This window comes from Cinclus cinclus, chromosome 12, assembly GCF_963662255.1.
Source record: "Cinclus cinclus chromosome 12, bCinCin1.1, whole genome shotgun sequence".
In the NCBI taxonomy this organism is placed as follows: domain Eukaryota; kingdom Metazoa; phylum Chordata; class Aves; order Passeriformes; family Cinclidae; genus Cinclus; species Cinclus cinclus.
The window spans coordinates 3,286,512-3,309,296 of NC_085057.1; the positions used below are offsets into that span (position 1 = coordinate 3,286,512).

The following is a 22,785-nucleotide window of genomic DNA, read 5'->3' on the forward strand; positions in this document are numbered from 1 at the left end:
GAGTTCAAGGTAAATACTGGTGCATATTAATGAGGAAAAAATGGCCTGACCTGGTGTAACCTCACAACTTCACGACCCACGGCTTGTCCCAACCCCCTTAACTACAAGAAATAAAGAAACAACTCTTCAAAATCTGTGCTCATCAAGTACTGGAACTCTCTTTTTAAAATCTTTTGTTTTAAAGCAATATAAACTGCACAGAAGAGTCAAGAATTGAAAGGCTGCCTTAAGCCACCCCCATTTCCCAAAACAACTTGACTATCAGAAAAAGCAGAAAAACAAAATGCAGCCAAAAGTTCCATTAGGATCAAATTAGAGGTGCTTGAGCCCAGAATCCTCCCTAGGAGCAATGAGCTGCGGATCCTCTCTGTCTTCCACAGATAATGGCAGGGGCTGTTTGCAGGGATTTTCTCCCAGCTCCTGGCAAGCAGTGATTTAGAAACTTCTGGAGACACATGTCAGTACCAAGAGCTGGATTTATTGGCCCAAGATGTTCCATGCCCTACCTGAACCCACAGGTAGCTCTGGGCTCTGCATCATCCTGCTGCAACACTCAGCAGGAAAAAAACAGCACACACATTACCTTTTATTCTTTTCTATCTTTGGGCTCACCTGACCCAAAAACTCCAAATTTGTACCAAACAGCCTGGGTTTTCCATAATGCTTTTGGTTTTGAACTGACCTGCTTTAAAAAAGGGATTTTTTTCCTTAGTTTATACAAATGTAAGCAGAGCTGTAAATACACAAGCAGGGAGACTGCTTACCTAAGGAATGGTGGATGATCCCAAAAGCCTGCTTGTCAAATACACCTCGTGCAAGTATTAAGAGCTGTTTATTTTGGAAACAGAACAAAAGCATCCTGAGATAAAGCAGCGTTGCTGATGTGGAAAAACCGGAACATTCCACATCATCCACAGTCATCCTGCCAGTATGAAAAGTGAATCAGTTTCCATTCCTGTTCTTGAAAACGGGAACTTTTTTTTTTCATGTTTCAACAGAGGAAGGTTGGATTTAAAAAGACTTGAGGAAATGCTTATGTGTGAGCAGACAGTCAGGGATAAATAGAGCTTCACCTCTCTTTCATGGGGCCAGACTGTCAAGTAAGGGCAATCAGATTTATCAGCTCAATACAATCCCAAACACACCTACTCGTGTGGAACACTGCCTGTGCGAGTGCCACCGACAGCTCTGCAGCATCCACGTGCATGGAAAACTGGAACACGGGAGAGGATGCTCAGCAGTTTGTGTTCACTCAGCACTCTCCACTCTCTGAGACGTGGGCTGGCCCCCACCACGGCTGAACTCATCCTCCAAACCCCTACAGAATGTGCCTCTGAATTATGGCTTGTGTTTTATGTCCCACCCATCAGCAGGGAGTTAATTACAGTCTGGATTTAAACATTATCATTACTGACAACGTGCAAGATGTGTTAAAGGGGAGGAGGCATATATGATGTCAGTTCTCGTGCTCTAAATTGTTTAAATAAGGGAGGAAAAGACAAGAAATTATATAGTGCAAAATGTGGTGTCTACATCAGAATTTGATACCTACTGCATGGGTTTGTAGTGCTGGGGAAAGTCCAAGACGCAGCATTTGTGACCCTATAAAATGGGTACCAAAAATTTTCTGGGATGTAGCCTCCACTGAAATTTGGATTCCCCGTGTAGTTTCCAGCAGTGGTCAGGTCTGGGCCTCAGTCTTGTTCTCAAATCCCAGACTTGCTCAGAGTAAGCAACTGCTCACCAGAACTGACTCCAGTATCCAGAGAAGAGCTCAGGAAAAGCAGAATTCAATTTCTAGCACTTCAGATAAAGATTTGCTCAATTACAACAAGCTCTTCTACTACATTAAGCCCAGTCTTCAAACACGGCTAACTCTCCCATATCACAAAGTGGACTGTTGATAATAAAATGCACAATAAATAACTTTAACACTCAGATATTGTAGTATTAATAATGTAACTACTCAGACAAAGAGCAGCAAAAGTCAACATGGTTGGTTGATCGATAAATTTCCTAAAAAGCCCCAGAAAGAAGAGCATTATTTTATATTTTTCTCTATCCATATTAATATAGGAATGCATACTTAAAGCCAAAATTCTTGTGGCTCTTTCCTCTCAACTATTCCTAACTAAAATATAAACTCTTCCATTTCATTAGCTGTGTGCAGAGACGGAGAGAAGGAAGCCAGTTACGAAACAGGCTCAGATGCTGCCAGTCCTTCAAGTTTGTCTGAAGACAGCAACATTTCTGAGGCACTGAAGTGGCTCTTGAGCAACTACACAAAAATACGTATGGAATGTCAGGAAGGGATGTTCAAGTGCTGTCGTTCACTCCTTGCTTGGATGCTTCTGAAACAGAGGGGTTTGGTGGGGCTTTTTCACACAGCTCGGGCTGTTAAGGTACCATTTATCTCTAAGAACCCATTTTTGTTTCATATGCACCTTCTGCTTGCACATGTAAAACCCTGAAATGTCGCTCAGCTGCCAAGTCAGAGCCTGACCTTTCACAAAATACTGCCCATAAATGTCATATAAACCATGATCATTATGAACCATCTCTACTGGGCTTGATGGCTCTACCATCACATGACTGACATTTTATCTGGCCCATGTTCCCCAGCTCTTCTGTGCACCTTCTATTAATGCAAACTTTTATTTCTGACAGCAGTAAAAATAAAGGATTGAGGCAAGTTCACTTGAAATTTAATGATAGGAGCTACAGAGATAGATAAAGAAACCCATGTAAGATAAACATAGTACAAGAAAGGTCGTAAAATGTCAAAGAAGACAGAATCTTTCAACTTTATAACTCCCTCCAGTGCTTGGCAAAGAAGGAATGTTGAGAAGATCTTAACATCTGAGGTACATTTTAAGAAATTGGACATATTCTAGATATATTAAATATATTTGAAATATGCTCAGGACCACTAGGAGTGGTCCAACTCATTAATTAAGTGCACGAGGAAGACCATGTTACATTGGATACATCCTATTAACTACAGGGGGTTCATCAGAATTACCCAGATGACTGTCATGGAGGGGGACTCAACTCTTTCTCTGCATTACCTCATCATTTCCCCCTTTTTAAAAGCAAACTGATGCAAAAAAAAAAAAAAAAAAAAAAAAAAAAAAGGTTTCTTGCAAAGAGTTCATAATCCAGTGTAAAATGATGCCAACCTTTATGGACAAAAGGCAGGTGAAAATGAAGTGCATTTGATTTTCTGTGGGAGACTGGTAACTCCACAGGAGCAGGAAAAAATCCACAATCTGAGTGAAACCTGCAGCAGACCCCTCATTGTTGCAGCCCTTTGAGAGCTGGCATTTTTGCCTGTGCTACATCCCAAATTGACATGCCCTCACCCTTCCTTTGACAGGGGAGCAAAGCTAAATGGGGGAGCCTTAATGGCTCAGCAGTGGTGCCACCCCAGCACTACCTCTAAGGATGAGAGAACTTACTAAATAAAAACGACCTTCCTTAGCTGGGGCAGTGTAATTTCAGCCCTAGAACCCAAACCTCTCCTCAGTTACAAACCTCAGGCTTTGAAAAGAACATTAAAGGCTCACATTGAGAGGCTGCTTTTTAGACATATTTTTTTTTCCCAAGGGAGAACAGAAATGTGTCTCCAGTAGGGAAAGCTCCATTTGTACCTTCTCCCATGGATAGAGGGAGCAGGGAGAGGGGAACTTCAATTCCCTGTCATCACTCCAAGCTGTAGTCTCAGTGCAAGGCTGCAGCAGCCTTCAAAAGCTTTAATTTATAAATGAACCACCTATTCCTACATACATGTCATATTAAAGTGTATCACAGAATTCAGCACAGCATCTGCCCAGCCATGGGAAAATGTTATTCCAGTTCTTGCCTGTATTTTCCATCCAAATATTTGTGTAGTCTCAAATAGCCCAAGGAACCTGGTCCTGACGTCACCCTCGTGGAAATCAATAAAAGCTCTACCTCTGGCTTCAGGCAGTGGCCTCGAGCATCCTGCAGCGACAACTTTGAAATCCTAAACCCGAACCTCCATAGCAATCGTTGAAGGAATTAATTTCTTTCTATTTACAACCATCCTGAGCACATGGGGCAGTTTATGAACGCGGGTGAAGAAGGTTGCAAGGTGATGGTTGCTGATTTGGAGCAGCCATGACAAAACAGCCTGTTCAGAACCAGGTGCACTGATGGATTTCCCCATCAGAGGATAGAGCAGCAACAGCAATGAACACTCAACCCCCTCAGCTGGACTATGTGCATCCCCTGACCAGGGAGTGTGACGTTTTATTTCATAAAAAATGCCCTTGGGAAGACCAGATCCTGTGATTAATAACAGCAATCACAAGTTTTGTGGAAAACTGCAAAACAAGAGAGTCCTGCTAGGGAAGTGTGAACTGGCACTACAGCTGAAGTGTGGGGACTCAGCAGGGCAGGGCTGCCGGCCCCAGGGGATGGAGGGAGGAGAAGTGGCATTGAAAGAAGGGGAATGGCAGGAGGGACACGTGAGCAGAGATATCCTGAGGAGAAGCAGATGGCAAAGAGAAGGAAGATGCAAAAGGCAGTGAAGCACATGAAGAAGTACGAGAATCACTACTACAACTTAAAAAGAATAACCCAAAAGAAAAACCCAAAGGTTTATTCTTAAAAAGAATAAACCCAAAGCAATATATGTGTATTAATTTAACTTTATCACCGTGCGCCGCACACAACCTTCAGACGGAGTTAAACCTACATGCACAGTTCTCTATTACATCATCTGCTTTTTTTTTAAAAAAAAAAAAAGGAACAAATCTGTTAAAAATTCCTTAGTTAGGTATATCACCCTAAATACTGATGCATACTCCCTTCAGCAGGGCAATGTATGCAGCCAAAAGCAACCTCAAGCTTTATGGAACATTAATAATTAGAATGAGCACTACAGATGGAATTCAGATTGGAAAAGGGAAAAGCCTTAGCACCAAAAAATACTTGCCTGAGACTAAAATGGGAACACAGTTGTGTAACCATGAATCTTGCCACCTTCTAGAGGTCACCAACACATACACACAAAAATCATCCCAGGCATTCAGAAAGTCGTTTTACTGGGACATAACAGACGTACATTAAAGGTCACTTGAAGCTGAAGTTTCTCGCTGGCTTCTGCTTTGCCATAAAGCAAAACACATTAAAAGAACAATTGAGCTGCTCTGTCTCTGGTGCACGTGAGAATTCTGCATCACTATCCACAATGAACAAAGCTGGCCTCTTTTATTGCTTTTTTTCAGGTCTTGAATATCTGCCTTGTAGGAGAAATTGCTTTTGCCTAATGCTGTGTCTGGTGCTTCAGGTGTGGTCTGGCTGGCTTTTTACAGCATATTCAGGAGTGCTTTTAAATCATCCCTGGGCAGAAACAGGTATCAAAAGTGGTGATTTTTAATGAGCTACATCACCTACATCCAAGTGGCAGCAGCAGGGCATTAGCAGCCTGTGCAAACAGAAAAATCTTATCCCTTTTCCATTAGGATATGGACAGCACTGTGCTCTGCTCCTCATGGCAGGGGACCTGAGGTTCTTGTTCATAGATCCCTCGTGGGGATTACAGTGAAATGACACCGAATGAAGTATTTTTACTTATATAAAATGTATGGCAGGTTTATTTTGGGACACTTTGGTTGCAATGGAAAGGAGGTACATAGCTGTTCTGGGTATTATCTATAGTAATAACAGTATATAAAAGTGTAAAGTATCAGTTAAGAAAATAATTAAGAAAAGAGAAAGAAAGGGTAAGAGCAGACAGTGGAAAGATACCACCACCCATGGATCCAGAAACAAGACTTGACTGCTGTAGTTTTGATGCTCATTTGTCAAAGTGATGGTCTCAGACTCCATGCATCCATCAGGAGAGGAGGAAATCCAAGGGACATAAAGTTCAGTGGGATAACACACATTCACATTCAGGTGCTAACCTCCAAGGACCTCCCCTGGAGGGGGAGTTTCCCACTCTCTGCTGCAACACTGTGGGTCATGAGTCTGGGGGGACTCTGGGAATCTCTGATGGTTTATGGCCCCTTCTCAGATATGACGGAGTCAGTTGTGCTTTCTCAGAAGGGATGAAAACACTGAGGTCTGCGTGTGAATGTTCTGATATCTCCCCTGGGAGGGCGTTTACACCAGAGCCAGGTGCGTAAGGGAGGACCATGGGCATGACAGAAAGCATTACCCACTTCCAGAGGGTCTGTTTCCTACTGCCTTTCTCCCCCGTCTGACCCAAAATCCGGTTTGCTGCTAAACAAAGGTTGATTTGTCGTGGCCATCCTCTGGTGGTGGGTGTCCATCCCCCCTGTATCTGAGCTGTACCTAGCCAGATCAGAGGTTTTGACACAACACACCCAAAACCTCTCCTCCTCCCCTTCAGCTGGGGGTGCAAACCTGGCCTCAGCAAAGCACCCTGTTGCTTTTGCAAATCATTAACCCTTAACATTCCAGTTCCTCACACACTGGCAGATTGTTCTGTTTGCACTTTTTCTGGTCGGCCACGTAAGAACTCTCACCTGAGGACTGAGTAGTCAGCCCAGTTTCCAATCAGCTCGTCCACGACCTGACCCCAGGGGCAACTCCACGAGTGCCCTTTCCAAAAGTCGTCACAAAGCCATTGGATGGTTTGGGTTGGAAGAAACCTTAAACACCGTCTGGCCCCAAACCTTTCGCCACAGGCAGGGACACCTTCCACTACAGCGGGTAGCTCCAGGCTGGCCTGGCCACCCCTGCCCCGTGCCGGTACCCAGCCGATGCGTCCCACATCGCTCCGGGAAATCGCCCCGTCCATCACCGCTGCCGCCGGCCGAGGCCGCTCCCTCCCGGGCTCACCTTGTCACACCCCGCCGCGACCCTCCCTTCTCTCCCCCTCCCCTCCATCCCTCCCTGCTCTCTCCCACCGCTCCCCCATCCGCGGCCCCTTCCCCTCCCGCCGCTCTCAGCGCTGCCCCGAACGCCGCTCCGCCACCGCGGGCCCCATCACCTGCCCCTCCCGGGGGAAGGAGGGGGCACCTCCCCTGCCCGTTCCCGAGACAAAGCCCCCTTGTCCGGCCGCGGGGGACCCCCGGGGCTCCCGGTGGGCGGCGCTGGCGGGGGCGGTGCCGGTGCCGGGGCGGGCGCTGTGCGCAGGCGGCGGCGCGGCCGCGGCTCCTTCCGAGCGCTCCGGGACCGGCGGGGACGGGGCGCGGCCGCGGGCCGGCCCGGGGGCTCAGCTGCCTCTCGGCCGGCGGCGGGAGCGGCTCCTACTTATCGATTCCCGTTCCCCGCCTCTCCCGTCCCCCGGCCCGTCTCCGTACTTCGGGTACTTTTTTCTGGGCTTTTTTTTTTTTTTTTTTTTTTTTCCTTCCTCTTTGGTTGTTTGCGGCGGAGCGGAAGGACGATGGGGTTCGAACTGGATCGCTTCAGCGGGGAGGTGGATCCCGACTTCAAGTGTAACCTGTGCAACAAGGTGCTGGAGGACCCGCTGACCACCCCGTGCGGACACGTCTTCTGCGCGGGCTGCGTGCTGCCCTGGGTGGTGCAGCAGGGCAGCTGCCCCGTCAACTGCCAGCGCATCTCCACCAAGGAGCTCAACCACGTCCTGCCCCTCAAGAGCCTCATCCTCAAGCTGGACATCAAGTGCGACAACCACGCGCGGGGCTGCGAGGCGGTGGTGCCGCTGCAGCACCTGGGCGAGCACGCCGAGACCTGCGACTTCTCCCCGGCCAAGTGCCGCAACCGCGGCTGCCGCCAGGTGCTCAACCTGCGCGATGTGGAAGCGCACATGCGGGAGCGCTGCGAGGCGCGGCCCGCGGGGCTGTGCGAGCAGGGCTGCGGGCTGGTGCTGACCCACGGCGAGCGCCGGGCCGGTGGCCACGGTTGCCTGCGGGCTCTGCGCGCACACGGGGCCGCGCTGCAGGCGCGGGCGGCCGCGCTGGAGAAGGCGCTGAAGAAGGAGGCGCTGCGAGCCGGCAAGCGGGAGCAGTCGCTGCTGTCGCGGCTGGCGGCGGCACAGCTGGAGCTGCAGGTGACGGCGCTGCGCTACCAGAAGCGCTTCACGCAGTACAGCGCCCGGCTGGATGCGCTGGCCCGCAGCGCCCGCGCTGCCTCCCCCGGCAAGGTAAGGACGGGCCCCGCGTTGTCCCTCGTCCCTCGGGGTGCTCCGCGTCCCTCGGGGTGCTCCGCGTCCCGTGCGCGGCTCCCGGTGCCATCCTCTCCTCCTCGCCCTGTGCGAGTCTACTGGACAGCCCATCCTGTCCTAAATCCGTTCAAATATACCTGTGCTTTGGGGTTTGATAGCCGTTGTACGCAGTCTTTCTTTATTCGGACAGAATACTCTTTCTGCATGTGCATATTTTTAAGTGTGATCATCTAGCGGGACCCCATGAGGTAACTCGCACAGAAAAGTGACGAGGTCGCGGTATTGCTGTTTTCTCTTAGTTCTCTTCCCCGAAGAAAACTCTGAAAGTGGGATTTCCAGGGCTGGAAATGGTATTAAACCAGCAGAGATTGACCCTCAGGAGTCACACAAAGTGGAGGGAATTGGAAGAAGCTGCTGTGACCCGTTGTTTTCCAGAGTCTGAGCTCACCTAGCACCCCACATTAGGGCTTCCTACAAAATGCAGGCTTTGGGATTAACTGTGGCACAACTCGGACACATTGCCAGCTATTTCAGGATCTGCAGCCATCATCTTTGTAACATCCACATCCAAATACAAGACATCTGCTGTGTACTTGTGATTTCTTTCCCAGAGTCCCACAGGGTTCTTTAATTAGGAAGGGAAAAATTAACCTGATTTCAGCCCCTCAAAATTAGACCATTTATAAAATGACCAGAAACAAAAGCCAAAGCTACAACAATCCCCAAGTTTTAATTGGAATGTGGCTCCCCAGCAAGGGAAGCCCTAGAAGCCAATTATCTTTTAAATGAAGACAGTCAGAGTCCTCCCAGTGACCTGAAATGTGCTACCACAGACACAGCAGTATTAAACTGTTCAAAACTGTCAGACCTCTGTTTTCACACCTTTGGTGATGATGAGGCTCTAAAAGCTGTGTAAAGGAAATAAAACTTCATGTTAGAGGATTTCTCTTTTTTTTTTAACCTTCTTACCAATCCAGGGCAGAACCCATCCTGTTTTCCTAACTCAAACCAGAAAGTATTTCAATACTAAATGAACTGTTCTAACTTCAGGCAATACTGGGCGTGTGCTGGTCAAAATCTTAGTAACACCATTAAAATAAATTGGGGGTTCACAGTCATATCAAGATTCAGGACACTTGTGTCTCCCCCTTTTCCTGCAGCACTTTGCCATGGCATTCTGGAGACTTTCTGCTCCCACAGCTCCATCTCCATTGCTGGTGACAGGAGAGCCCTGCACTCAGTCCTGCTGTCAGAAATCATCCCACCCAGTCCCTGCCTCCTCATCTTTGATCTCCTCTATTCTCACACCACCCCTCTTCGTGGCCAGTGCTGTTAATGTTGGGTTTGCACCATTTAGCTCTGTACAGAGTAGGGAGCTGCTGTAATCCTGAGAGCTGCTCCATAGCTGCAAATGCTCATGGCACATATTTTCAGCAATACTTTCTATGAGATTTATGGCTACAGCTGGCCCAGAGCCCTGTGCTGGGTCCCGCCCTGTTACAAAGGGCTGTTATGCAGCTCTCTGGAGCAGCCACCAGTCTGAGGAAGGCTGGAAGGTGTCATGTCACCGCAGCCACCAGGCTGGTGGTCAGTCAGTTCCCTGCCTTGCACAGCATTTTGGGCACCTGGCCAACGCTCACAGCTCTCCACTGCCCAGCTCCCAGGCAAGCACAAATAGCAAACTTGCTTCTTTGTGACCCAAAGAGTTCAGTAAAAGACCCGTGGTACTCACCTAGTTCAGGGGATGCTTTCCCACCTTGGGGCTGTGGCAGGCTTCCAAGTTTGGGGTTATTTTCTCAGAGACAGTAGCACAGACTGTGCAGGAACACTCAGCAGGACGTATAAATCTGCCTAAGGATTATGTAACATGGGGATTAGAGGTATGGCAGTGTGAAATAACCAGTTTGCTATAATTATTTAAATTATGACCGTTGTTCATATTTCATACATTCCCAGATGTAGTGGTTTGGTCTAGGTTGAGCACCAACAGTCTGCATTCATGGCTAACAAGTGGTGATTGCAGAACTTACTGTGGGATGTTCTGGCTCCTCAGTAGATGGAGAAAAAGGGTTTCTGGCTTTCCTGCCTGGTGGCTGCTTGTTGCTGCAGATGTAGAACCAATCCAGAATAAATCAGATGACACATCCTGTGATCAAAACAGAAGAAATGGCCATGTACAGTTGTGTTTAAATTCTTAGTCAAAGGGGAAATAAGGTATTGAGTGCTATTAGACCATTCTTTAAAGACCCAAATTCATGGGCTTTTGGCAGCTTTGGAGACCCAGATCGGGCTTCACTTTACCACAGACTTTGTTTGTGATACTGGATGAATCACAGCTTTGCTGTGCTTTTGTCTACCATTTGTGAGGTGAGTTCTATAACACCAGCATAACCATATTGAGAAAAGACCTAAATAAATATGTATTCTATACACACACTTGTCTGTAAGCATCTCACAATTTTATAGCCCCTTAAGCAGGTAGATGTGCCTTAAGTGACCCCAGTTGTGTTATCCATGTGTATTATCACTGAGGAAACATTAATTTTTCTGTGTACAGTTCAAATGTTTATTCAGAGAATGACTGTTTATTCCTTGATGGAAAGAGGGGAGGCTTACTGAGGATGAGCTTGAAGAGGGAGTGGGAGGGAAGGTGATGTGTCTCACTCAAAATTAGTTCCTTCAACCAGACATGTCAATCCTGAAACATCAAAGTCTAAACAATCAAGAAAAAATCTTGTACAATTCAAACAAGGCTTAATCCTTGGTGAAACACAGGACTGTGCACACCTCTTGATAGGCTGATCTGGTCAAACTCTTATTTACACAGCCAGTAAAGTCCTTTGGGAAGGAACAAGGGGAGGGGGAATCGGAAGCAGTTGAGAGCCCAGGATGCAAACCCTTCTGCTCTCCTGGCAAGCAGACACTCCAGTCAGACAGAGACTGACTTTAAATGGATCAGCCAGGCAAGAACCAGTTATGATCTGACGTTCAGGAACTCTGTGGCAGTGGTGACACAGATTTGAATTCTGTAAGGGGCAGATGAAGTCTTTTAAAACAAGGTAGGTGTTTTTTTCAGCCTGTCCCCAGGCAGGATGGGCCAGGCTGGTCCTGACAGCCCTTTCACCAGTGAACAAGGAGCTGAGGTGTCTCCTCTGGTGAAGACAGATCTTCTTAGCCACAGCACTACCAAAGAGATTAGTCTTCACTATCTAAGGGGAAAGGCAGTCTATTAGCTGCACATTACTCAGCTGGGAAGTACAGTAATTTCAAGAATTATGTTTAAGAGTTCTGTTCAGCTGTGGGAATACAACATGCCAGGAACCATCAGGTCTGGGGCCGGAGCAGCTGCCGGGGCAGGGCTGGCCCCTGGCCACCACATTTCCACAGTTACCTCACTGTTTAATGACTGCTCTGCTGGAACACCAGATCTGGGAGGGGGAGAGAAAGACAGAGCCCTGGAAAAGTCATTTGCATAGTGGCTTCCTTATGAAGAGACGGAGAAGGTTGTTGAAGGAGTTGTTAAGAGCTGAGATGTGGATGTGCAGAAGTGTCAGAGCAAGGTGCTGCTGCCTCCCTGGGCTGGGCAGTTCCACACCCATGGTGGGGCTGGAGCTCTGGAACGTGACTGCTGCCGTGGGGAGCATGGAGACACTTCACAAAGCCACCAGAAAAACCTGGAAATGTCTATAAAACCCCTGTAGACAGAAGTACTTTTTCAGAAGTACCTGCAGAAAGCTGCGTGAGTTGTTTCTTTTCCCTCACAGCCCGACTAAGTCAATCCCACCTGCTTTAACACTTGTTCAGCCAGGTATAAAAGTGTCAAATCAAAGCCACATAAGGAGGCTTTAATGAAAACAGGCAACTCAAATTATTGAAAGTGTCTTGAGAGCAATGTTGTAATTGTTTTTTGATTGTTCTAATTGATTTGCCTTCTTAAATAGGGATAATGGAAGGAAACAGTCGTGCTAGTATGTGCTTGTCTTTCAAATCCAGAATCACCAGTCCTTGAAAGTGCTCTCACAGGACTGGGAATTTGTTCCTTGCAATCTTGTCTGAAGTCTGGGTCTGTAGATTTGCAGGGAAATAGATTTTATTTCATTTTTCAGTCCTCTTCTGGGTACCTGGCTCTCACTGCTGCCAAGTGCAGGCAGATTCAAATAAAATCAGTCAGAGTTTGTTCATGTTCCTCTGTATCAGGTCCAAGTCTATTTATTACTCGCTCATTAGGGAAGATAATGATCAGACACTGACGTAGAAGTTGTAAAGCACATTTTCAGGTGGAGTTGCTGGTGCAGTTCCCCCATGGAGGAGCTTGGAGCGTGTGGTCAGTGGAGCTCTGCCAGTTCACTCTGGCAGGGAGTTGGGCTTCCTTATCACCCCCAAATCTGTGGGAGTAATTCAGTAATCCAGGATTACTTTGACATTTTTTATGACTTTAATAGACATTAATATTTGATTGACAACTTCAAATTGACATGTTAGAGGAAAAATGGACAAACTAAAACCATCTGCGTCGAATCACAATGTAGCTATTGCAATTTTTGTCATTAATTGGTTATGAAAACCAGACTTGTAAGATAACTTCCTCAAACTTTTTTTTGAGTTCATAACTTTTTCGCCCTTTGGATAAAACAAAGAAAATGGTTTTGGAGGTAGAGAAGTTCATCTGCATCTCTAGATGCCCATACTGATCCTATTCTGCTCTCTAAATGTTGTTATTCAGAGGGCTTTTTGTAGTGCTCTGCTGTTGTTTGTTATGCTGGAAATAACAACACTGGATTGAGACGGAAAGGAGAGCATTTTTAATGAACTTTTAGTGGTCTTTAACAGTTCATGCACTTAGGTATGTCTCTATAAAAGTTAATAGGCCTGAGTAGCATCCCTGTGTCCTAAAGGACAACTTGTAGAAGTTTGTAGTTAGGAACCAGCTGGGATGAGAGACCAGGATAACAGAACCTGGTCACACAGCCCCCCAGATATTACGTGTGCCTCCAGTATATCTTTGTTGTATACCATTTGTCCAGAAAACTAATCTCTGCAGAATTTCATCTTTTGGGGGATTAACATAATGATTTTCAGTGATGGGACATTTCTGTTTTGCTAGTCTTAAAATGCCAGGGAGAGAAAAATTATGCACCTCAGGTGCTGTGGATAGCAATTGCCATTCTGGGCCCGTGGCAAAATTTCTAGCAGTTTTGTTTAATGCTGTTTTCTAAAACTCTGCTGACAATTTTGTGTTTGATGCTGTTTAAAACAATGTCACTTAAAGTCACATAGTCAGCAAGAGAGAGAGGCAATGCAAGGATCCAGTCCTAAAATTCAGCCAGCCCCAAGCAGTAGAAAACCCAAAGAGTTTGACTACTGGAAACGTGGAGTATTTTACGTAACACATCACATATGACTGGGTCAAGTAGTTGCAGGAACCAGCATTGCATATAAACCCCTTCTGTTGCTGTTAAGTGTCTCACTGTAGATCTCAATAAAAAAGACACATAAATCTTAGGGGAGGTTCTGCTGCTGGAGCTCAGTGGGGTGGCTGGAGCAGCCACTGGGAGCTGCAAAGTTATTCCAAACATTTGTCTCCAAACTACAAGGGAATTAAAATACATATATATATATATAAAAAACAACCCAACAAAAAAGCTGGATAAAAGTATTACCTGTCCTGTTTTACCCCCCACACACCATGTTTTGAATGTGCTTATCTGTTCTTTGTAGGGTGAAGAAACTAAAGCACTGACTCTGGTCCTTCATCGGGACTCTGGATCTCTTGGATTTAATATTATTGGTGGCCGGCCATGCGTGGTATGTTAATTGTTAAAATATGTTTGCCCTTTCCAGTTGGGAAAAGCATGTAGGTCAACACTTAGAGGAAAAAATGTTGCTGACAAGCATTTGGTCCTCTTGGGATTCTTTCAGAGCAGTTCTTCCATTGAAAATGTATGGATGTCTATTAACTGTGCTGCCTTTTCTCTCACTGCCTGTTTATTCTTGCATATCATCACAGCCAGCAGCACTAATCCTGCTGCAGTGCCGCTCCCAAAATGATAAACCCCACAGTGTCTCTTTCTCAGAGGCACAGCTGTGAACACGTGCTGCTGTGAAGTTCATGGGTTGAAAGCCACAACTTTAGCCCCTTTCATTAAAAAAAAAAAAAAAATAAATAATTTGCTCTTCTTTCCCCCAGAGATCCAGCAGCCCTCTGTGCAGGTGAAGGGATGGAACTTGAACAGCCTGGTTTTGAATTCTGTGACTTCAGCAGATGTTTCCTGCACTGCACACTCACTAATGTATTTTTTTGGGATGCTTGTTGGCTGGAGCTGCTGCATATGACTTTAATTACATCAAGGAGTGGATTATACCTTGTCCTAGTAATTTAGAAAGTATTCAGAACTACTTCTTGGCTGCTCAGAAATCTGACATTAATCACGATTTATTCCCAGTGAATTCACTTGAAAGTTATTCTTTCTTTATACTTTTTCAACTTTCTTTGACATTGTTCTGCACCGGTAGAAGCACAATACACAGGAATATGAAAATACCTTGTTAGGCGTTTTCATGAGTTTATTTTCAAGTCTCCAGAGTAAAAGCTGTGCAACTAAAAATTAAAATTGCACTGTTGTCTTATGTTTGATGTGCAAGCAGGCTGTGTCTCACTGGATTTTGCTGTGAGAATAACTGTAATGACAATTACTCCTGAGATGGCCTAAGTCAGAGGAAAATTATTATCAAGCAACTAATTTACCTAATGGAAGTCCGTCCCTGGTTGCTTAATCTTTCAAAGTCAGAGTATCGGGTGTTCTCATTAGCACAGAGTAATTCCACATTAAGACATCAGTAAGAATATTTCTCTCAAATTACTGTTGTGACATGGACAAGCTCCAGCCGAGGGCAGACAAGAGGGACAATAATGTGTTTTCCTTTTCATCCTTGAAGGACAATCAGGATGGCTCATCGAGCGAAGGAATTTTTGTATCCAAAATAGTTGACACTGGGCCTGCTGCTAAGGAAGGAGGGCTGCAAATCCACGACAGGATTATGGAGGTATGAGAATACATTGCTTTGTAATAGTGCGAGCTCAGGTCTTCACATGGCGTGTTTGCTGTGGCTTTGGGAGAAGTGCTCCGTGGTAAGCACTGGCTAGAAGATTGTCTGTGAAAATACACTGGGCTTGATTCAGTGCTGACCTCCAGGGCTTTAGGTATGGTCCTTCCCTAAATATAGAAACCAGATTATGGATGGTATGTGTGTGCCCTGACTTTCTGAGGAGCTCACATCTCTCTGGTATGCCATAGATAGTTCTTCTTTAGGCTGTTGGAAACTTGGAAGTTATTTAGTTAAAACCATATGTGAAATATCTGTGGCGTAAAGCACGACGTTATTTTTCTTGGTATTTATGTTTTGAACAGTCAGGGAAAATTCCGCTCTGTGATTTCTCCATGGTTTATCATAAACCTAAGTAACTCTTTTAATGTTGTTTGTGAGCTCTTACATTACTTAGATGGCAGTCTGAATTTCTTCTCGTTTTGCCAAAGTCTTGACCTCTAAATAAATAAATAAATAAAATGCTCTTCCTGTGAAGGAGATGGTTGCATGAAACTTTTCTCTAAATTTGCAGCGAGCCAATTTCTTTGGGGGGGGGTTGTGCAGAGAGACCAAGAAAAAGTTTCATTTTCACGAAACAAAATGCAGCTGACAGTGAGTCAGTTCCCAGTGTTTGGCATTTTGTAGTTAAGAAAAAGTCTTCCTCACTGTCTTATTTTTGTAGGCTGGAGATACTTTGAGAGTCTATTGTTCAAAAAGATAAGTGTGGTGTTTGTTGCCAAGGATATCATGGAACAGTCAGTTTCTCTAAGTAATGGAATTCCATTGCTCTTATGTTTTGTAAATGAGCAATAAACAGCTGTTAAGGATTTTCTGTTGGCAGGGGACAAAGTGTATTTGCCTTTTGCTGTACTGTTATGGCAAACTGTATTCACAATTTAGTAAGGGTATAAAATATTAATTAAGTTTCTTCATATGGGAAAGAATGGAGCCACAGTAGCAGAACTATAAAAAGATAAGAAGCTGAGCTGTGAAATGATCCAGAGTTGCTCAAACTCTGTGTGTGATGTAACATAATTGCGAAAAGGTCTGGACAGTTTTGTGAGAACTCTGCGATTTTGTTTGAACTGAAAGGTTTCCCATAATCCTGAATTTCCCCACAGCCTCCTTGGAAAGCTGACATCCGTTTCTGAAGTAGCGCACAGTCACAAAAAGCAAACAACCACATGAAAACCAAAACTCCGGGAGATCAAATACCCCAAGGTTAGGAAATGTCCTGGTCTCTGGCTCAGGCTCCGTGAGCACAAGCCCTGTCCCAGGTGTGGAAGTGTCCCTGGCTCACAGTGCAGGGGACAAGGACAGCCAGCCTCCACGGGCTCTGCACCATCTCCTCCTTTCTGACTGTATTTCTGCTCCTTCCTCGCTGCTCCCCAGGCTTAGTGTTGGTCCAGGCTGAGGAAGGTGTCCCACTCTGTGTCCAGAGGAGCTGGCAGGGACACGAGGGGACAGGCTGAGCTCCCCTGCCACGTCCCCTCCCTGAGCAGAGCCATGCCTCTGCCAGCAGTGTTTGTGCAGGGCCTTTTGCACAGTTCAAGCTGCATTTTCAGAGAAGAGAAAAGCCCAGAACAAAGACATTAGAGCGATTTTTTGGATTAATAGCACACCAAGGGCAGCAGGAACCCATGTGTTGACATGGGGCTGACTTGTGTTGACAGCTCTTGTTGTGCTGACCACAAACTCATTGTCAAATTCACTCTTCTCACCTCTGAATATGCACAAAATGCTAATGAAAATGGAGCACCTTGTTTCCCAAGGGGTGGCTTTGGGTGCCTCCAGATCAGCATCTCACTGTGGATCAGGAGTGTCCTGTGGAGGCAAGCCTTGAGTGGTGCCCAGCTAATGTGGTTTGTTTCCATTGTGGAGCAGGCTCCAAGAGTGCTAAGTGAATTCTTTTTTAGATAAATTTATTTGTTTCATGCAGCCCAGCCACGACAGGCATCCAGTTCACAGCACTAGACTGGAGTGCTCTAAAAGAGAGCCCTCAAAATGCAGATACTGTGGACACCAGCTCCTGAGAGCAGCTGTTTCACCTTGTGTTCTCTGCAGTTTATATTTAGCACATTTTATCTAACCTTGCTCTGGAAAAGGAAGAAGGGGATACCTCCTGCATCAGGGCATCTAAGTGAGCTTTATCATCCTAATGCCTAATTATCTTAGGTAACTGAAATACCTGTAAGATATCTAGATGAGAATTAGCAATGGCCTGTGGTGGTGTCCTTCTAGAGGCAACTTTTTGTATAACCTTCATACTGTCAAAGTTTTGATTTGGGAGTTTGATTCAAAAATGAGTTACAGATGTAGCTGTAACTAGGAGGACACAGCTGGAGGACTTGGCACAGAGAAGAGCATCCTAGCAGGTCACATTTGCTTTCAAAAGCATAAAAAATGGTGAGGAAAGATGGCAACTTAGTTCTCTAGAACCGAATTTAGCTATTTAGAACTTAACTTTTTCATTCAATATTAAGGTTTTATGTATCATCAGCATGATTCTAAATAGACTCTTCCACGAAGAATTCTTATTCCAGTATAAGATGCTGAGCATAACATCTCCCTAATCAATTCCAGCATCCATCACACAGAATTTACAATGAAGTAAAACATGAATCATTTGATTTCCTTTTGGAAAATGTTTCTTTGCTGCAGATCTTCTGGTGGATGTGTTTTGGAGCACATATAAAATAAGAACGTCACTCCTCGTTTTCAGAACTGCCACAACATTTCTAATTACTGAGCAGGGATTAGGCAGAGTGAAATACAGACACATCCAGGGTACTGTTCAGGCTGACAGCAGAAGCATTTTTTATTGCTGTTTGCTTGCAAATTCTATCCCCTGACAATTTGATCCAGAGATAGCCTTGGAATTATGTCAGAGATAATTTTTAAACGTATTTTCCTTATGTAATTTGGATTTCCTGTTCTACATTTTTCAGGAGGTTAAATTCAAAGTTAATCGGGTTTAAGAATTTACTTGAATTTTCTTTAAAAGTACTTTTTGGCCCTTTTCATATCACTGAAATAAGTAATGGCACTGTGAAGTCTATGTTGCTACTGCTAAATGACAGAAATCAAGATGAATGTTGCATGGTCTGTACTACTCAGTCATCAGAGCAGCACATAACAAATACAGAGAAATAGCCTTTTCCTTGTATTTTGTTTTACACAGTCTGTTGAATAATGATCTTTAGTGCTTACACAGGACTGTGAAGATCATGTTGTGGCTCTTAACTGCTCCATAATTTCCCCTCACTGTTTAATAAGATCCTTTCTCTGTAAATCCTTTCTCTGAGGCACAGAGGGAAAGAAGTTCCAGAAGTTCTTGCCAGATTAAAGATTTGGATTTTGGTGGTTTTGTGACTTCTCTGTGTAAACCAAAGCTTCTTACCTGTATCTGTTCTCAGATCTTTCACAGTGACTTTAGAAGTGAGGAAGTCTTGATTCCGGGAGATTTCCTCTGCTTTGACTCTACATTTTTCATGCAGTTCTGTACTTGTACATTCATAGCCAGCAGCTGATTTCAGCTGGTGATTTACTGAGGTATTGTTAAGATGTTCCATAGCAATTTGCCATGTTAAAAACATGCTGAAACTATTGATTTTTTTTTTTTCTGCAAAGGAATTACTGTTCTCATAGATTTCATTTTTGTCAGGGTAACAAAATGGTCCTAATTTTCTCTCTCAACAGAAGTTGGTTCAGGTCCCAGCCCTGAATGCCTCTATGCAGCTGCTTGGCATTTCTTAAGACAAAATCAGATTTTCAGAGTTTTTATTTTTAAGCACATCAGCCCTGAAAGATTATAAATTAAATCTGGCATTCTCTTCTCACTAACTGGTAAACTTGTTTGTTTAGCTCTGGGACTGCTTGGGAAGAAGGAGGCTTTTGAAAAGGCTGACTGCTCACCACCTTGAAAAGTTTGCAGCACAATTAGGGCACTGTTGAGGCAGTATAAACTGTCACAGCTTTGCTGAAACCTGGAGGATTTATGCCATCTGGGACTTGCCTGGTGTTTCATGCTGCTCACAGGAAGGATCATTAGTTTAGGAGTTGAGAACACGTCTTAGTTCATTTGATTGATTTTCCCCAAAGCACACTCATGTGCTACAAATTACAGGCTGCTTTTCCAGGACGTGCATTTCTTCACAGATTACACACGAGAACAATGAAACTTTTTAGCAAATCTTGTGGATGTACAAACAAAATTTCCCTGTTTGCCCTGTGGTAAGTGTGGTGTTTTGGCAGAGCCACTTTCTGCTCACAGGAGGGGGTTAGGTGGATTTTAGGGAGATTAATTTGGTAGCCGTGTTCACAGCACAGCCTCTGAAAAGTCACATCAGCACAGAGAAATCCACCAGCCACAGAGGAATGCCAGGAAAGGACACTCTGGCAGGAGCATGGTGAACCTTTCCCTGCCAGTGACACAGAGCAAGGCAAGGATGGTTTTAAAACTGAGTGAATGAATAAAAGAAGAAGCATTCCTTGTGGTCTGGTGGTGCGTGATGGGTCCCGTTTTTGCAGCAGACGGAGCCCGTGGCTGAAAGGGCTCAGTGTATTATTGCACTGCCAGTGCAACTTGTGCTGCCCTGGGTGCCCTGCTCACCTCCCACCACGCACAGGCACACTCCCACGAATCGATAACATGACTAGCTGAACACCGCCTTCGATTTCTGATTTGCTGGTGAGCACTTTTTAAAACTTTGCCAGCTTTAGCAGGATAATCCCAAGCCTGCAGCTCCTTGCGGGACACTCGGTGCCAGCTGAGCTCTGACAAGGACGTGGGTTAGACAGAATTGTCATGAGTGGAAAATTCAGCTCTGCCAGCAAGATTTACTGTGCGGCTCCGTACGCTCAGGAATTAATTTTCTAGAAGAAAACATTTTCAGACAGTGACTTAAAATTGGCTGTTGCAGTTCCTGCCAGGACACGCAAGCACACGAGAGCGTTTGTGGGGAGCTACAGCAGAGTCAGCTTTTTTTGGAGTTTATGCTCCCAGAAAACTTTCCGAGACCTTTGTCCATATCTGTTAATGGTGTCTCACAAAGCAGCATCGTGCCTGTGCTAAAACATAGATCCCACATCTCGCTCGAAAGGGAGTAATAATAACAACCCAAAGAGGAAAATGTAAATGAAAACAGGCAGCCTTGGTTATCGCTGCATTTTTTTCCCTCTCATAAATTTAATTCCTTGATTTCATACCAGCACTACAGGCTGAGCTGTAGGGAGGTGGGGAAAGCAGGGGGATGAGATGAGCCAGAGTATGAACCAAAGAGGTGCAACAGGATTTCTACACTAAATACTGTAATACTGTTCTTCCCACAAACAAAACCAGAAAAATAAATTGGATGGAATGAAAATGTAAGTGTTGCAAATAAAAAAACCCAATGTTGTTTCAAATATTACGGACCAACACTCTGACCTGCAGGCTGCAGAGCTCAGGTAATAAGCACATTTCATGCTGCAACTTTTGAAAAGGTCCTGTGTGGGTTACTCTCAAATTTCCACACCATCTTACTCTTTCTTCTTTTTAATGCAGGTCCACATCATGCTGACCCTAAGCACAATGTGGGCATTTTGAATCTGTGGAAGCTTAGAATATTGTTCTCAAGGGTGTGTTGAATGAATAAGAGGTAATTAAATTATTTTTAAAAAGCTGTCTTAAACTCAGGAATAGATCCCTTATGTGTAACACAAATTAATGGGATTATGGTCTGGAGTCCTTTCTCCCCTGCACTTCCCTCTACTCTTGCTTTCCTTGCTCACACAGTCTGCTTGTAAACAACCATTTCAGTCTTTAGCCAGCATGAAATCTCTCCCATAAAACCTTCAGTGCTCTCGAGATGGGGACCATGACAACTGTGCACAAATCAGGAAAAGAATTGCCACTGCTGGAACTGGGAGGAATGCCTTTTCTGGGATGGAGCATCCACAGTCCTTGCAGAGAAGCTAAATAGTGTTGCTCATGTTTGTGTTGGAATTGCAGTTAAAGAGGAAATTGCTCTTGAGAAAAAGGAGAATCAGTTACGAGGAATTTACTTTCCAGGTTGGATCCTCTTGCCTCAATTTTTTTGTTACTGTAAGGCTGGAAAAATTGGGAGAAAAGTGCTGCTGACACAACGCTTGAAAACACAGTGAAAGTCACAGATTATTTAGCAAATGTTGCTTCTCTTTGGTGTGGTCAGCTTGTTTGGGACCACAAGGAACAAGATTGGAGGGGAAATGCAAACTGCTTTGATGATTTCCATCCAAATCTCACATGAAGTCAGGGACTCACTCCACTGACTCCTGTCGTGCTGATCCCGGAGCTCATGAATTCCCTCTTCCATCCTCCCTCAGCTGTGTTGACCATTTTCTGCTAAACCAGTCCTTGCTAATGAGCTGGATAATCCAGCTCTTGGTGGGTGTGAGGCAGAGAGAGGCTGTGCCAAGGCTGATGTGGCACCCGGTGGCTGCAGACACAGTCCTGGTGCTGCAGCCCAGCCCTTGCTTGGGACCTGGGACAGTTTGTGGTGAATTCAAAATACAAACCACCTGATAAATCTAGAATTTGGGGCTGGGAATTCTTACTCTCTCAAAGGAGTGGCAAATAGCTGGTTCATCCTGTGTAGCTCATCAGAGAGAAACGTGTCAGGCTCCAACAAATGTTGGGCCATTTTAAAGGATGCTCACGGAGCATATAACAATGGGACAATTTAATCTTTTCATTTGTGGTACAATTCCTTGCATTTTAAATCATCTCATCAGTTTTCCACATTTCAAGCCTAGCCATTATGATTAACTGTTAGGTTTTATTTTTAGATTTTTGAATGCCCAGAGTCTTTTTAGACAAAAACACACAGAATGTCCTATCAACTATTTTCACACATTTGGTATCATAATTGGGTAATCAGGCATAATTATCCTTAATTTAGTACATATGTGGCACATTACCATGCCAATTGGGTTAAAGATATGCGTGAACTAAGTGCAAATTAACTGACAAAAGGAGCAAGCTCAGACCAGCCATCAAAAGGCACTTGAGCCACATTTGCATAACTCTTCATTTGGAATTAAAAATGGAATTTGTTCAGCAAATGTGAAAAATGCCAAGTGTGGGAGAGTGACCAAATCTTCCTGGGGATCCCAAATCCTGATCCTGCAGCTGAACCTTGGTTAATTTTGGTGGAGGGAGTTTTCTGCAAAACAAGGGCATGGTGCTGTTCTAGTGAGGAGTACAAAACAAAGTTCTCTTCTTGCCTAGTGGTCTTTGTGGTTTTAATGACAAATAAGGTGTTTAATAACAAACTAATTCTTTTCCACTACTGGGTGTGGGGGTTTTTGTTTGTTTGATCACAGTTGCCAAATGTGAGGGTATGGTGGGACAAGAACCACTCCAGAAAGGAAAACCTGGAAGCAGAGAGTGCTCAATAGTTTCTCTAATGTACTCTAGCAAACTGTATGGCAGTTATGGCTTTAGATTCATACTCTCCTTCATACATGAGCCTTTTTCCTTTGCTTAATTAATTCTTTGCACTATGAAAAACTATCCATAATTAACTGCAGTCTTGGCTTTAAACCCTGAGAGGTGA

The 22,785-nt window shown here is 44.8% G+C and overlaps 1 protein-coding gene across 2 annotated transcripts in view; it reads left to right on the plus strand.

Annotated features, from left to right (window-relative positions):
* Positions 1-6,932: 6,932 nt before the first annotated feature.
* PDZRN3 (PDZ domain containing ring finger 3) overlaps positions 6,933-22,785 on the plus strand; it is a 131,204-nt gene continuing 115,351 nt past the window's right edge. The window contains exons 1-3 of one of the 2 annotated variants that reach the window (XM_062500682.1): positions 6,933-8,101; positions 13,841-13,927; positions 15,059-15,166. In XM_062500682.1, the coding sequence (XP_062356666.1) occupies positions 7,382-8,101; positions 13,841-13,927; positions 15,059-15,166 (915 nt within the window). In that variant the 5' untranslated portion in view covers positions 6,933-7,381. The remainder of the gene's footprint in view (positions 8,102-13,840; positions 13,928-15,058; positions 15,167-22,785) is intronic. The other variant, XM_062500683.1, reaches the window with a different exon arrangement.